Source organism: Centruroides sculpturatus, unplaced genomic scaffold, assembly GCF_000671375.1.
Source record: "Centruroides sculpturatus isolate CEXI.00-Female unplaced genomic scaffold, Cexi_2.0 scaffold1431, whole genome shotgun sequence".
NCBI lineage: Eukaryota > Metazoa > Arthropoda > Arachnida > Scorpiones > Buthidae > Centruroides > Centruroides sculpturatus.
Window position 1 is genome coordinate 39095 of NW_019385780.1, and position 16876 is coordinate 55970.

Sequence of the window (16876 nt, forward strand, 5' to 3'; positions counted from 1 at the left end):
ATTTTTCGGATAACGAATCATGTACGAAAAAATATATTAATTTGTCCCATGTTGAAATTTTTCTCCGTTGCGTGTCGCTTCGCGTTGAATTTTCGTCGATGTTAAGCCTAACGAAGACTATTGTATCGTTAAAAATTATTTTTTTATTTTGTACAAACATATAAAAACAATAAAAAATTATACTTCAGATGTTAATTTAGTATCAAAAACGTAAAATATTTGAGTAACCCAAGAAATAGCCGAAGATTGCAGCGCCATAGCACTAGCGAAAATTTAAATTTGCCGACTGGAATGCTTTCGGATAACAGACGTTTCGGATAACCAGCTTTCGGATAAACGACGCTCTACTGTAATCAACTGATGCGTAAATGTCGCTACTGTATAATTATCTCGGCTCGAGCGAATCGGAATGCGATCCTTATCTGGCTACAATTCAAACAAATTACACACCTATAAATTTCCACTGTCGTCCGTCTTCGTTTGCCCGTTCCGTCCTTCCTTAATCCCGAGAAAGGAGTCGGATACACGAAAACCGAGACCAGATATGCAAAGATTAGGGGCAGCAGGCCTCGATTAACTATATACGCCTTTCCGGTTTACTCCGGAAGTCACGTTATTTCAATTTAAAAGTTTTTCTCCAAAAAGAGTGAGATAGATGGCCGACACGAATCGACTGCTAAAGAAAAAGTATGACGTACGGGGACGAGCCACTTGTAATTTGAGGTGGCGAACACGTATCTTAAGTTAAATAAATTAAAAATATGATTAAAAAATTGCAATCCATTGCGACCGCGTGACAATAAAATAATTGCTCGTTGTCTCTTTCACTCGGTGAGAACACAAATTCCAATTCGTAGTGTTCGGATTCACTCCCCTTTATTCGACTCGTTGTTATAATTATAAATGTCGCATACAATAATAGAAAAGTTTTTATTTGTTTTTAAAATAACTACTAATAAGAAAACTCAACGATTACACTATACACGCGTATTAAACAATGTTTATTGTATCAATATCGATAACGAAAAGTAATTTGTGTAAACGTTGGAATAAGATTTTAAAGAAAGAATTCAAATATTATTTTTTAAATAATTTAAAACTTTTTACGTTTTCGCGATTTCGAAATATTTACAGATTTCGTATTCTAATTTTACGTTCGAACACGTCACATTTCTTTTTAAGGACGTTTCATCCCGTAGCCGACAGAGCGATTAATCTTCTCCTTTTGTTCGACTTCTTGTTTTATTTAACACCCAAAGGAAGAAAATTTAGAAAGAACAAGAGAATTTTAAGAAAAATAACGAGACAGGTTGGTAGAAAACTCTCAGAGTCCGGCAATAATTTGAAAGAAATATTTCTAAATTTTAGTTTTCTTTCTAGATGATCGCCGAAAAGATCAAATTGCGCGAAGGCGAAGAAAGCGGCATGGAAAACAACGAAAACCCAAAATCCATATTGGACTTCCTGTTGGATGCGAGAGATAACAACCCGGAACTGACGGTGGAAAGCATCTGCGAAGAAATCGAATTTTTTCTGGGCGCCGTAAGTGCAGTATATTTTATATCGGATTATAAAATCTGGAATCGAACAGATTCGACTGAAATTCCGTCTCGGGGTATTTATATATTTGCTATAATATTAAATATACGGTGGATGAAATGTCACTTAACCCAGCTTTTATAAAATAAACTTGGAAATTCTATACTAGATTCGGTTTTTCGGAAATTCCGGCATTTTCGCAATTCGATGGCGTCGATCTGTATCGCCGTCCGATATTTCTGAAACTGGAACCCGCAAAAACAAAATGCGATTAACTGAATTTTGGACCACCCGACACGTAATTTTCCGTAAAGTTTTCAGTATTGTTCAGTTATTTATTCTGTATGTAAGTGAATACAAACCTAGCCGATAGAAAGAAAAAAACTTTATTCGTTTCATATTAGTTCATTAGGTTTTCTGGACTAAAAGCTCCATATTAAAATTATTTTAATTATAGAAAAATGTGACCTCCGTCAACAATATATATTCCAGCAGCTCTTTTTCGATATTTTCGGGAAGAATTGGCTTTCTACCTAGTGTCTTTTTCGCAAATTGATCCGGACGAATGTCTGCTGGCAAAGAGAGAGCTGGCAAAATGGTTTTTGGCACCTCAAAATTTTGCAGCTTCTTCGGCCCCACTTTCTTGTCCCTTACCGTATTCGCCGCCTCTGCCATTTTTTCCCGGCTCCGTGTTTGACTCTTCGGGATTTCTTTTGGCTGGTTCGGCCGGGCTCCAGGCATATGAAAATTTAAGAAATATCAATTAGGAAAAATTGGTTTAAAAGAACACTTATCTATCCAGAACAGTTTTTTAACCGAAATAACTTCAGAATTTTGCTAGATGTACTTTATTTATAGTTTTAGGTATATATTTCTAATTTTTTTCATTTACTTTCTATTTTTTCATTCATCCACCACATACTTTTACAAAAATCATTCCACGGTTTGAATTTGTGGCTAATACGAAACCCCAGAGGAGTCGGATTCCGTATTAACAGAACCATCTTGAGTTAACTTAATTTTTGTCGAAACGAAACTTTAAAAATGTATCAGACAGATTAACGGGTACTGTACTGTACCCCTAGGCTTCTAGAACGGGACACGCGCACCGATGAACCTACAACTACACGATTTATATTTTAAAATAATTAAATTCACTTACCATTCAGAAGTTTGGAATTGCGAAAAACGCAAACGTCCCGTTTCGTCCAGCGCAACCTCGTAACTGAAATGGGAGGCGTCCTCCCCTGGCTATGGGTGTTTGCCTAGCGCAGTTCGGCCACAATTTGCTAGAGTTCGTCTCTATTATCGGTCTGAAATGGAGGGGCTCCGATAATGTCACCTTCTCCTCTAAATAATAGTATTTATATATGGGTGCGAAAGGTACGGAAGCTGCGAAATTTTGTATTTTACTACAATTGAACGACGAGAGTGGTCTTTCCAATTAGCGAAGATTTCCACTCGATAGACCACTCGCTCTTTCAAAAGTCTGGAAGATTTGACGCTTTTATCCTCGATATATGTAAATAAAAAGACCCAAAGGTTTGGAATTTCGGAGTACGGTTTCACTCAATTCTCCGCGAGTTTTTCCACAATGTCCGAGTCTAAGGCAATTACCGTACGTAGGACATATTATAATTCGAATGACGTCGAATAATATTCCAGCAAGATGAATGTACCACGTTTTCGACGTTTAGTTACTATAAAATATTAAACTCGGTATACGTTTCTCGCACCATTCTGTATACACGATGAGAACGAGTGGAAATTGCGTATTTTATATAAACATTTTGTTTTTTGTTGGAAATTCTTATCTAAGCGCGTCATCTCGACACGCTTACGTAACAATTCCCACGCTCTAGTCAATATTTTCTAATACGTATAAAAATTAGTGATGTAACGAATATTCGGTTACTATTCGATATTCGGCCTATTCGGCCTGTTTTTCACTATTGGGCCGAATACCGAATACCTAGAAACAGGAGTAAGAAATAACAAAAATACAGTAAATTAATCATTTTGGTATTTAGATTTAATGTTATCGGGTTAGTGTTGTTTGTTTATATTTATTTATAACTTATAACACGCAAAAAATAAAAAAGCAAATAATATTAGTCACGTGTATTCACAATTTATAATTACAAAGATCGGCACACGTACTGTACACACCTATTCGTTCGAGAATCGTCGCACATCCGAGGGTCCGACCCTGCCTATCCTTCGTTTTAAGCGCTCGTCTTCGCTCTTTCGTTTCTCTTTCCTCTATCGCTCTAGTCCACGTACGCCTACGCGTACATCATAATACGCTCTCGCGATACTTTCCATTCGTCAGTTTTCCGTCGTAGATTTCCCATTTTACAATTACGTGACTCGTAGCCCGGTGATAACGGAGAAAAGACAGAGATAGGACGTCGGTATAAATCGCAGTTACGATTTCGCACATTCGAGACAGCTCGGTAGCCCGAACGGTCCGAGGCTTTCGCCCGTGCACGCTAAGTCACTTTAATTACAAGTATTTAGCTTTCCGAAGTCTAAGACGACAATTGTTTGGCATTGACGGCCGCGAATTCCGTGCCAATATGCTGCCTCGACTTGTTCGATTATGTTAACGATTCAATTTCATATTTATTTTCACATTTTCACTTCGCGGTCCTTCTCTGTTTTTTTTTCCGTTATTTACACGTGTAGGTCATTTCGTTGTTATCCACATTTGATATCATTATTTATCGCATACTTCCATGACGCTCTTGTCTGTCCGCTACAACTGTCAAGAATTAACGCGGGCCAATAGAGAGCGGGGTTCTCCCCGTGATGCGGTTTTCGCGCCAAGTTTCGTATGTGCGTTCATCGAGCCGAATAGTTTGGCCGAATATTCGGCTATTCAGCCACGCTCCTGGCCGAATATTCGGTATTCGGCCCGAGGCCGAATATACTATTCGTTGCAACACTAATAAAAATTATCAATCAATCAATTATTTATTCGATCCGGCTTTTCGACTTTACAAATTGGGCCCAAAAACTTCAAATACAACTTAATTACGTACTGTACAATACGGTGATTATCATTATTCGGGTACAGTTATATATCGGTCGAATTTAGTATAATAAAAATTATAATATATTAATATTTAAATCGGCATATGGTATTGAAATTGTATGTTTAAACGTTAGGCGTACGACACGACTTCGTTAACCGTCAGCTGGACGTTGTACTTATTAAGTCAAAACGAAGATATTCAAAAGAAAGTCCACGAAGAGTTGGACGCCATATTTGGAACCGACACCGATCGATCAATCACAAACGAGGATTTATACGAAATGAAATACATGGAATGCGTTATAAAGGTAAGAATTGTTTTTAAATATCCGCTACATCGTTTATAATTACTTGTCTATAATATACAGTATATAACTTTAAATATTATAAAAATAATCGTACATTTTATAATTTTAATACATTAAAAAAGTTGACAAGTTCTATTGGTAAATTAATTTTTAAATAGTTAGCAACCGTTAAACAATTTAACTGGCTACGTCCTTAAAAACGGCTAATTTTGTAGATATTATAACCAGGGCTGTGGAGTCGGAGTCGTGCAGTTTTGGTGTTTTAGCCGGAGTCGGAGTCGGAGTCGTCAAAAACTCCGACGACTCCGACTCCTTTTTACTTCCCAACTTGTTATGTATATAAAACGGAAAAGTATTGGAATCGTGTCAAATTTGACCCTCCAAGTTTTTTTTTTTTTTAATTTGCAAATCTACACGTTCGGAGACCTCCCGCACCTCTCAAAAAAGTCAATAAAGGGGAAAAATTCGCGCGTGCGTGTGTGTTTGTGTCTAATTTGTTTAATTTCTTTATTTTCTGTTTCGAGATATTAAACAATATCTCAGAACGGGTAAAGTTTAAGAAACGAAATATGGCACTGTAGCTCGCGTATAAAGGGGCATTAATACTATTAAATTTTGGTTCTTAATAAAAGGTCGACGGGGTGAAGACATAAAAATGGTCGTATGTCATCTTAATTAATATTTTACTCGTTATTAACGTTCAAAATTAAAAAAATAAATAAATAAAACTCGTCTTTACCCTGAAAGTAAGCTTTTTTGCATTTTATAATAGTACAGTAAAACCCGTTAAGACGTTCTGGCTTAAGATGTTAGAATGTATATGGGGACACGATTTAGTTCAACCACTTTGACGCTAAATAACTAACTCCTGCGTTAAACCATCCGACTCCGATTCCGACCACTCCGACCACAGAAATTATTAGGCTTCAAACGGAGTGAACAAATCACGTCCCTCACACACAGTATAACATCCACCACACATATAGAAAAAACCTTCGAATCTTTTGTATATCTCGAAATTTCGAGGTGTCCCGAGTCCAAAAATGTAAACATTTGGGAGGGGTCATTTTACGACCGAGCGCTACACTTTTCCTCTGTTATATATAACAGCCGGAAAAGTAAAAATTATCGAATACATATTTACATATTACTTATAGGAGTATTTTAGCTTAGGAATAAAAACTTTCTACGTTCTATCTTTATTACAATTCTATTTATTGAATTTTTTATGCTGAGGTCACGCGATGACATCAGAATTTCCGGGTCTCTTTCGGTAACGAGTCCGCCCTTTGTCGGAGTAGGAGTCGGTAGATTTTTACGCGACTCCACAGCCCTGATTATAACACTCGCGGATGACGCGTTTTTAGAATAGACGTTACGACTACGAACGGGGCAATCCCGAAAAAGGGATTAGGAATTTTTCTCCGAGTTGGTGATCCCCTTCCCTACAAAATCAATATTTTTACCAACAGAAAATCAAATTTTTAAGTCTGCTTTTTTATTAATAAAGAAACATCTTAAGCCTTTCGTTTGATTATAAAAGAAATTAAATTAGAGCAGTTATAGTTTCGTCGACTAACGCTGAAACGACACGTTATATTTGATGTACTGTACGGTACATTTCGTCGCCATTTTCGTGCGTGTCGAGCTTTGTCTCGCCTCTCGTTATAAAAAAATTATTATTTCTAAATTACAAGTTTATTTAATTTGTCTGAATTAGAACATATATATTTTTAAGAACCTAGATAAGGATTAAGAAATACATATATTTATTTATATTATGTTTTTGTAGGAGACCATGAGGCTTTACTCACCCGCTCCTATAATCTCTAGGAAAGTCAACAAATCTATAGTTTTTGGTAAGGAAGAATATTTTTCAATTATACGCGCATTTTTCGGCGAAAGGAAATTAAAGGCGTATTTCTCCGTCGTTAAACGTGTGGCAAAGTTATTTACTGCGGAATGTGTTTTTAAATTTTGATTTTTAGAAATTCTAGAAATTTGAAACGGTGGATTAAATTCTGAAATTAGATACGAAAGTAACACTATAAATTTATCACTCTTAATAGTGCAGAGGAATTATAATGACACGTCTTCCGCTAATCGACTTTCGTCCCGTCCTGCAATCGAACATCCGAAATGAAATAATAATAATTCATTCGTATAAAAAGTTTTTGCAATTTTAAGCCTTAGAAAACAATAGATTTATTTTATAGATTGGGAGTAGAAGTATAATGTTTAACTTTGTTATAAATTCTACCGTTTCGAGAAGGAAACTTTGATTCTTATTCTTTCAGGAGATAAAGTCTATTCCAAAGACTGGATATTTGTTGTTTCCATCTTCCATCTTCATCGCAATCCGAATGTCTACGAAAATCCTAATATTTTCGACCCGGATAGATTTCTTCCCGAAAATTCTTCCAAACGCAAACCTTACTCCTATATTCCATTTTCGGCGGGTCCCAGGATGTGTCTGGGTGAGAAACTTCGGCAAATAAAGTAAAATTAAGAAATGATTAATAGGTGTGTACGGTGATTAACGCGTCCGATTATTTCTTACAGGATATCGCTTGGCCATGATGGAAATTAAGCTGATTCTGGCAACTATCTTAAGAAATTCGAAGGTAGAATGCGGGGACGAAACCATTTCACTCTACTTCAGAATTACTCTTAATCCTAGTCGTCCACTCCAACTCAAATTTAAACCCAGAAAAACATAAGTTTTCCCTACATTTAATTGTGCCGTAGAAGTTTTCGAGTATTTGTTATCGTTTAAAGTATTTCCTATTTTGCATTACGTTCCAAATGAAAATGCTTTCGCACTTTGTAATTAATCGCAACGGCACGAATAAATGAAATTTCACCTATTCCGCGCGGAGTCCACAGACTATTTTCGTATCCAACACCGGGTAGAATTAGATGAAAAACTTCAAAGCACTAATTTTGGTTTAGAACTTTTAAAATTCTTCTCTAACAAACAGAACTTGGAAATTCTTATTGTTTTTTATTCTCCGAGTATAATTTTAACGAATAAAATGTTGCTGAAACTCAATGGTTCGAGCAATCGATCAGCCTGGAAATATTTTATTCCTTATCTTTTTCTCAAAAATATAAAAGGAAATGATCTTCGATCGTCGGAGTCGCATCTATTAATATATCTAGGAGAAGGATGATTGGCCGCACTCGGTGGTATAGCCAATGGGAAGGAAGGAGAAGGGGGAAAAGGAGAGAGGAAGGGAGGAAAAGTGGAATGGGTAAAAAATAAAGAACCTCGGCCACCCCATTCCGATTATTATACCATATACTTATTTAAATCCCGCGCAGGGGTGAGTATTATCAGAAGGTGTACATTAAGAACTAATTTTACATAAGTAATGCCCATATATACGGAATGAGGGGAAAAAACAGACAGTATGCTTAATCAATATTGGTTAGCTTATTATTGCAGTTTTTGTAGGAATGAAGGTTCCCGTGAGCCTATGGGTAGTTGATTCTAGAAATCCGGGTTTGGAAATTGTGCAGGGTTTTAATCAAGTTTATCGTAGCCTTGTAGATCCGAGAGTGTGGTATGGCAGTACGGGCGTGGTTTGGTCTTATTGGGAGCTTCCTTTGCTAAGAAACCAGCTCTGTCATTCCAGATATTGTCGAAATGTCCTTTTACCCGGTAGCATCGAATACTCAGGATGTCCCGATTGTGTAGTAATATTTTGACAGACTCATTGATAATAGAGAGTTATAACCGGATCTCATCGCTTTATGTTAAAAATTATTGGCACAAATAGAATTCGATGGCAAAGTTACAAAATTTGCAACTGAAAACTTGGAAAACATAAATAAGTAGAAATAAGTAGAAATAAATTTTTGAAAGAATGTTCTGTTTTAGTGTTCTGTTTCACTTTATTATAAAATCAGCTAATATTTTTTTCCCTCCGCAACTAGTTTTGTTTGTGAATTTCGCTTTTGTTCTAGACATATAAATTTAAACGATAGGCCCCGGAAACTATTTGCTCCAGGTCCTACGTAACCTACTCTTAATCGGGCAATTTCGGTTTGTTTAATATGTAGGGACTGATGCCGTTTGAAATAGCATAATCGAAATCGTTTCAATCGACACGATTTCTCATAATAAACTGTAAAGCTAAAAGTAGGCTAAACTTCGCATAGGTTAATGGCGAAGTTGCCTTTTTCTTTACGCTACTGAAGAAATTTACACACATCAATCTTCCTCTCTTATCTTACGAAGTGTTATTGTGATTCGTATAATGGCAATTCCGGTATAGAGCTGGCTTCGGGGAGGATTAGGACTCGCTTATTAATTTTATTTGTTACCTTTTTCATTTTAAGGAATTTTCTTTTGTAACGTTACAGTCGGAGGCGTAATCTCGGGTCAATGACGACTTCAGCTATTGTGTGTAAAAATTAAAAAAATAAAAACCAACTCCGATATAATGCTATTTCCATTACTATTTAATATTATGTTACGAAGCCAATAAATATTTCGCGCTTTTCATATAATTTGAATTACAACGCCCGTTGTATAGTAAATTATAAAGAAAAATTATCCGCCACAAAAACTTGAAATATTACTTTAGTTTTTTAAAGTTAATATTAGCAATAACGTCCCGAAAACGCTCTGCATTTGCAGACGACTTTATTACGATCGAAAGTTTGTATCTTTTTGTCACTCAGACGTTTCCACGAAGTGAAAAGATCCTCTCGCCACAGGCAATTTCCTCTTCCTTTGCACATGGTTTGGCTACAACGATTGACATTCCACGAGACGATGGAAACTGCGGGAATTACCGTCTCTTTCACGTACTTTAACATCCGTTGACACAATTCTCTGCTTAACATGTTAAACGAAGAGCTCCAGATAATGGCGCCGTCCAGACCCAGCGATGCGATTTGTCCGAGCAGGCGTTTGAAATCCTCCTTTAAAAATCCGATACAAAAATGTTAGACGAGATTAATTTCGACTTTAAATTCTGCAATTCTTTCAAAACTCACTTTTGGGAGAGTTTCGTTCGTTCCCGGAAAAATGTAATTAATATAAGAATAAATGGGTGCATTACGCGACACTCTCATAGCTTCTCGAAGTCGCGAATACGTCCACCACGATCTTCGAAGCGTGTCGTGCTCTTCCACGTGATATTTTCGTACGTATATCGAAGGACATATGGCGCTCGACTGATCCCACAACCACGACAATCTATAAATATAAATCGCGCGATTATTTAAATAGCGGTAATCACTATTAATTTAAATATTTACTTATTATTTGATTTCCGCGTGCCAACGCTGCACAAATACGGGAAAGATCGATTTTCGCCGACGCCGTGATAACAATCGGGAAAGTTATAGTAACACCATCGAGCGTGAGGTCTCATACTTTGAGCCAGCTTCAAAGTGTTCAGCATCCATTTTCTAGAGTAAAAGTATAATCAATTTCAAAGAAAATCTTAAATAAAGATTAAAAATATATATTGGTAAACGCAAAGTTTCATACTACAAGAGTGTTACTGCGTTACTTTTATAAAAATCTCGAGTTTTTACCTTAGCCTTTTCTCTGATATGTCGATAAAAACTGCCCAACATTCGTCTAATCACGGGAAGAATCGACAATGGCAAAAAAACTTTGATTTTATTTTCAGATAGATATGTATGCGTCTATCGTATTTTTTACTACCAACGCGTTTCGTTTATTTTTTATTTCCTGTTATACAATTGTTTATGAACAACGGGAAGTGCGTAGCGCGATTTACACGTTTTAGGACTTAACTTTTCGTGTAGAGACATGGGAGCCAACTAAGGAACAGTAAGGCGCGGGCACGCTTCCTAGCGCACGCCCGGACAACCCAGCAAAGAGAAGGTCGAATCGCGTATTGACACTACGTCGTCGTCGCGGCCAATGCCGAAGGAAATTTCTCTGATAAAATCATTGCGGAAAAAAAAAAAAAAAACGTATTTCGCTTACCGTCGCGAAGTCCAGATAGTTGTATAGGGATGGCGAGACATCTCCCAAACCGAAAAAATTAAAATTTCAAACGTGACGTATCTAAAGAGTATCGATATTTTTTCGACTGGCGAGACGTGTCGTAGATCTTTTGTGTTACATTTATGTCTCTTTCCACCCGCGAGTACCGAGAGGATCTTCTTTCCGGGCTCCCAAAAGAGCGGAAGACGGCGACGTTGCGCTCCCGTCATATAAGCCAGGTCGAGGACGAAGTTTTAAACGCGAAAACGTGTACGTCGTGTTTAAAACTTCGGCCTTGCGGGAAGCCTAGAAGTTTTAAACGATAGTCGGTGGAATCACGCTCGACATTTCAAACTCCGTCGTCAAACTTCTAGGCTTAAAGGAAAGCGGCGCCGAACGTCCGACGTACGCGTTTTCGCGTTTAAAACTTCGGCCTCGACCTGGCTATAGTCTTCGGGGCAAAGGCCCACGAAAAATCACAGAAGTTCTCGGGGGTTCGATTCCCGGTTTCCCAAAGCGATAGGTCCTCTTTAACGTCCGGACGGCTCATCAGTAGCCTAATGGACAAAACAACCGAACTCGTGGCCAGTCTGGGCGGAAGGTTGGCAGTTGACCCACGGACTAATCTGATGGAATTTCTCGGATTTTTTTCGGGCGTCTAACACGTAAACGGAGGTCAGTTTTCCGTAGAAAGTCCTCCGGAAGGCATCTCCTTCCGGGCAGATCGTCCTGGCGCCAGGTCGCCTTACTTCATCGGTCCTACGACTTCGATTATCCGGCCGACAGATAACGCGTGGTTTAGGAATTATTCGTTCCTGAAGGGAGAAGAGCAAATGCGGAGTTTTGTAAAGTATCGGATCGTCGCCCGAAACGCATTCGTCACGTTTGGTTTCTAGAACTTTTCCCTGTCGCAGAATAACGCGCCGGATTACAAACGTGCAAGTTTCGACACGAGAAACAGCCCCACTCTATCATTGCTCTCACTGGCCAGTTTTGTCCCCATCGGACTATTTTCTATTACGCCGGTGCAAACCGAAGCGTAGTAGACAAAGGCAGTAGGAAAAAAGGAATTATCTGCGGCTGTTCAAAAATTGCATCCCCGCGCCGAAGCCTTCAATATAAAATGAATATCGTCTTTCTTTCGTGCATAAGAGTAACCGTAATATTTGTTGAGTGAAAAAAAAACCATTTTCAGCCGTCTTTCGTCATATTATTTTGATTTAGAGTTATACCACTAAATTGTCTTTTAGACAAATTAAAAATTAATTTACATAAATCCTTCAAGTTCTATAACTATTGTCACTATAGAGTAATTATTTAGGTATAAATTTTTGTACTTAGCATATTTTTCCCAACTTGTTTTAGCCATTCGCCGGACGTCCCGAAGTTTCCAACCGGGATGTTTTTCCTTCTCCAGTTCTATCGATTTATTTCTGTATACGGTCATGTCGAGCCAATTAGTTTCCCAAATGGGTCTCCACGATTCCCAATCGATGACGGCGATTCCTCGAAAATTTCTATTTGGAATAACCTTTTCGATACTTTCTCTCGAAGCTTTCGCGTGTTCCGAAAAGTCCGCATTCTGAAAAACAAAACAATTGCAGATTCGTAACACGGTGGCCCAAAATCTCGGTTTACCGCGTTTTGTTTCGTCCGTTTCGGTACGCGCCATTGCTTTGGTTTGGTTTATTGTTGTTTTGTGGTTCGAGAGCCTGGCGGGCCATGCTGAGTCAATTATATGGTAAAATTTGTAAATAAACATACAAGTGTAAACGGTACTCGTAAAGGGAGCAGTTAAAATAAAATATAAAATACCAATACGCAACATAATACATTGATGCGTTAAAGTGAAAAAAACAACAAAAAACAGCTTAAAAGCAGTAAATATATACGTGCGTGACAAAATGATCACTCACGATGAGCTAAAATAAGAAAACTATATCAACAAATATAATATAATACTGTTGAAAGAACAATAAAAACTGAATAAATCAATCAACGAGAACAAAACCGGTAAGAGTAGAAAAAACATAAAACGTGTCTCGTAAGACAGAGTTAAAACAGCAGAATTCTTTTGGTCATTTAGACGGTGAATGTTTAGCACGTTCCTTAACTTTTCTCCGACGTGGACACTACATCCGTGTCCTTTTCGGCTTCAGAGTAGTCTAAAAACTCACAGGAGGAGTGTGGATTATCAGATATTATCGTATCTTTAAAGACTATTATGTTGCTCGGAGATTTTCGGCCGTTACTCTTTTTTTGCTGTCACTTAAAAAGTTAAGAGGGTTCGTTTGGTATAGTTCGGGGATTTAGGTGGCGTGTTCTATTTCGAATGTGCATCAGTTTGAGTTATCGAGCCTCGCCGATGTCGTGTAGGGGATTTATGTGGTGATACAGAAGTACTTTTTGAACAGCGATAGATTTGACAGATTTAGTTACGGCAGTGACGTAAGAAGTCCGCTGGCGTGACATAGGAGGCACCGTTATGTTTCTGGCCTCGGCAAAAGTAATGTTCACGCAACGAGGCTCAGTACTACACGCAGTGGAGGATTTCTGCACGGGCCTCATAAATCGAAGGTGCCTCAAAATTCAGCTTTCAAAAAAAAAATTTATTTTATTTAATTATTATTTCTTTTCATAATAAAATAATTAATAATTCAGCAGTATTCCCTAAATTAAATTGACAAACGAATAACGCCATTTATGACATGTTTTGCGAATGGTAATTAGTTTTAAATTTAAAAATAAATTATTTTTTATGTCCCTGGATTACTAGATTTTTTTGTTTTTAACACATTTACCTATTGAAACGTAATCATTTTTGTACTAATAAGTTTCAATTTTCATAATTAATACAATCTGAACATCAGTAACCTTTTAAATACAGCCAGGTAGTTATAATTTTATATTGGTTAATTTTCAATAGTATTTCCCAATGTCTCACTGTTTTTGGGCCAGCTGTATAGTGTATACCAGAATAAAAAACGTGCGCGTAGAACGCACACTGTACGGTGTAGGGGTAGTGAAAATATTTAGTGAAAAGCCTCAAAATTGAATTGCGCCTGGGACCTCCAAAGAGGTAAATCCGCCCCTGACTACGTATGGTACTTTTATGCACTGGAAAAACATAAAAATACCATCACATCTGGCACGGAGACTGGTGCCGCGGCACGATATCTTTGAATAGGCAAACCGTTGGCATTGATGACAGAGCGGCGGATTCAGTATATACGGACCGGTCCATCGTAAGTATCGCGCAATTACAAAAGAAGGCAATTCGAGGTGTTAAATGTTAGAATGACGATCATCGAGGAGATCTGTTGCCCGTCTCGACGAATGTTAATTCGACAGACTGCCACTACGCCTCGAGCGGACAGCTGGTCAAGACTCGAGGCTTTTGGCACGGAGAGATCATTTCCCGATATCGCTCCACGAAAATAACCCAGTGTGGTATGTGAAGAAACAGAAATTGGAATATCTCCTAAAATCTTTATTCTCATATTGCTTCACTAATACTGTTTCCTAGTTTTTGAATTTTCTAAGGATTGCAATAGACTTTATCAAGTTTTAGATTAGAAAGGGAGATCGAGCCCCCAACGTATTTGAGTCTAAAATCAGAAAACTTGTGCGAATAGGTCCAGGCACGGAGTCATTTATTATTTGTTAATACCTCCACGATTAAAAAAGTAAGTACAGCTCCCAGTGATTATACCCCGATCGAGCCGAAGGAGGGAATGCGCAACAGTGTGCATAAGCAACACCTACTTACGAAGCAAAGACTCCCGGGAGCTATAGGCTACTCTCACACTGCAGCCAGGCAAAAGAATTATCTACCGATCAGTCGACTCTGAGCAAAGGTTCCAAAGGATTCGACGATCAGCCGATTGATTCGAACGGAGTACGATTCAATCGGCTGATCGGCTGGTCCAGCCGCCCGTCTATCCGTCAAGGGTCGAAGCAGTGTGTGGGAAACGTTACGTCGCCCTTCAACCGTCGGGATCCATCTTTCCGGCGTACGACTATCCACGCAAACACGTCGGTGGCCAACTCCACGGGAATGGCAACGTAAATCGGACAGAAACAATAATGCAATACACGGAAGGCAAAACGAGTCGGCATTGTAGTTGTTTGGAGCCACGGGGCGTCGATTCGGAAAGAACAGCCTAAGCAGCCCGACGCCTGACGATACGCACGAATCGCGAACCCAATTTAAAACGACGTTCCTTCTTTAAATTCGTTTTCATAAGTCAACGATTCGGTCTTGGCGGTGGTTAAGCATCTTTTGCAACAACCTGTATATTTTTAACGGCATTGCGTATTTTAGCCGTTATTATTAATATAATCTTTAAGATTTCGTACGTACGAGTTAAAATCTTTCTCGTATATAAGACGGATTATTTCTTTCGTTTTTGATTTTTCTGTGTCTGGCAATTTAATACGGAGAATTAGAGAAACGTACAAAATTTTACTTCGAATCTTAAATTATTTCGAAGTTTAATTAATAAAATTAAATTTCAGAAATATGTTTTTTCGAAAAATAGCTGAAATAGAGTGAATAATTAGCGATTTCGTATAAAACCGGGTGGATTAAATAAAAGCGTACGGTTACATTAATTAAAAAACAAGACGGAATTTTTGGAAAATACCAAACGAAACTCACCCGTAACAATCCACCGTTGACGTCACCGAAAATCGGATGAATGTAAGGATATTTTCCTAATTGACTCTCGTAAAACAGAACGATTTTATCTCCGTTGAAGCGTTCGCCTCGATTAACTAAAACATTTGCCGCCGACAGCCATCGAGTGACGTTAACGCCGAAGTTCTCGCTGCACATAATGGAAGGAGCGTTCCAATATACGTTAAAATCCCCCGTGACCGTCAGGGCGGCCCAAAACAGCGCCACGGCTAACACCCGGGCGGCATTCATGGCCGAGGGACCAGGCAATTTTGTACGGGAAAGCAATTTTATAGTCGACGCCGGATATAAAAGCGCTTAAACGGCAGATTTTTATAATAAACTATAAACACATTTTCTTTCTCGAATTACATTAACGTAATCGGGCCATGACGTCTCTCTTCCCTGTTTTCAATTCTGTAATAAATATTTTCGGAAATTCTGAATATTTAAATTCCCGACCAACAAAATATCCGATACGAAATAATTATGGTAAAGCCACCGTATAATACTTATTTCGGGTCTAGGCCCGGTTACGCCCGGTGTCGGCCGCAACGCGGATTTCGAATTTCGGATACGTTGTTTTTAATAAAGAAAATCGACGGTTGGAAAGCGGACGTTCCAGTCGTTTTCGCTAGAGAGAGCCGGGTTAAAATTCTCTCGGCCTTTAAATATCTACAGGTATACCTCGCCTTACGTCGGTAATTGGTTCCAGGAAAGCGACTTAAGTCGAATTTACTTGTCTCCGAATCTACTTGTCACTAGGCTAAGCCATAAATTACTTTTCCCAGTTCTGTATTTTATTTATTAATAAATTTTTAATAATATATGGTTAATAAGAATCTATTTTAAGCTTACAAACAAATAAATTTTAGTTTTTAATAGAGTACGGAAAAAAGTAATCTAAATTTACGAATGCATGTACTGTACTGTAAATACAGTACATACTTGTAAATGTATATATTTTAATATGCTTTTATGTGCTTTAAACGCTTTTCTAGTGATATTACGACTTCAATATTTGTGGCGGACGGATGTAAAGTCGAATAAAATGACTTAAACTTGATTTTTATTTTTCCATATACTTTTTTGACAAACGACGTATAATCGGGAACGACGTAACTCGAAACGACGTAAGTCGAGGTATACCTGTACTTATTGCAGTTGTCGGGCGAATGATAAAGGCGGCAGACGCGGGAGGAAAGGCGATCGTTGTATTAACGGGTAGTATTTGGCGTATTGTCGCTAGCGGAAGGGGGAAATAATGTGGCCGAACCACGGCGTCGGCGGGTAAATCCCATTCTTAATTAAAGAAAGAAACGAATACGGATACTGAAAAA

General features: G+C 38.1%; 2 protein-coding genes across 2 annotated transcripts in view; one reads left to right on the plus strand and one right to left on the minus strand.

Moving 5' to 3' along the window:
• LOC111642076 (cytochrome P450 4C1-like) overlaps positions 1–9333 on the plus strand; it is a 44089-nt gene extending 34756 nt beyond the window's left edge. Inside the window, exons 6-11 of the mRNA XM_023388350.1 lie at positions 1183–1309; positions 1381–1542; positions 4711–4884; positions 6677–6743; positions 7182–7361; positions 7447–9333. Coding sequence (XP_023244118.1) covers positions 1183–1309; positions 1381–1542; positions 4711–4884; positions 6677–6743; positions 7182–7361; positions 7447–7604 — 868 coding nt within the window. The 3' untranslated portion in view covers positions 7605–9333. The remainder of the gene's footprint in view (positions 1–1182; positions 1310–1380; positions 1543–4710; positions 4885–6676; positions 6744–7181; positions 7362–7446) is intronic.
• A 14-nt stretch (positions 9334–9347) lies between these two features.
• On the minus strand, positions 9348–15836 carry LOC111642077 (hyaluronidase 1-like). The gene is made up of 5 exons (XM_023388352.1): positions 15519–15836; positions 12196–12440; positions 10156–10308; positions 9892–10093; positions 9348–9816 (listed from the first exon to the last, which is right to left on the minus strand). Exons 1-5 carry the CDS (start codon positions 15786–15788, stop codon positions 9493–9495), a joined length of 1194 nt encoding a protein of 397 aa, XP_023244120.1. The 5' UTR covers positions 15789–15836; the 3' UTR covers positions 9348–9492.
• Positions 15837–16876: the final 1040 nt, after the last annotated feature.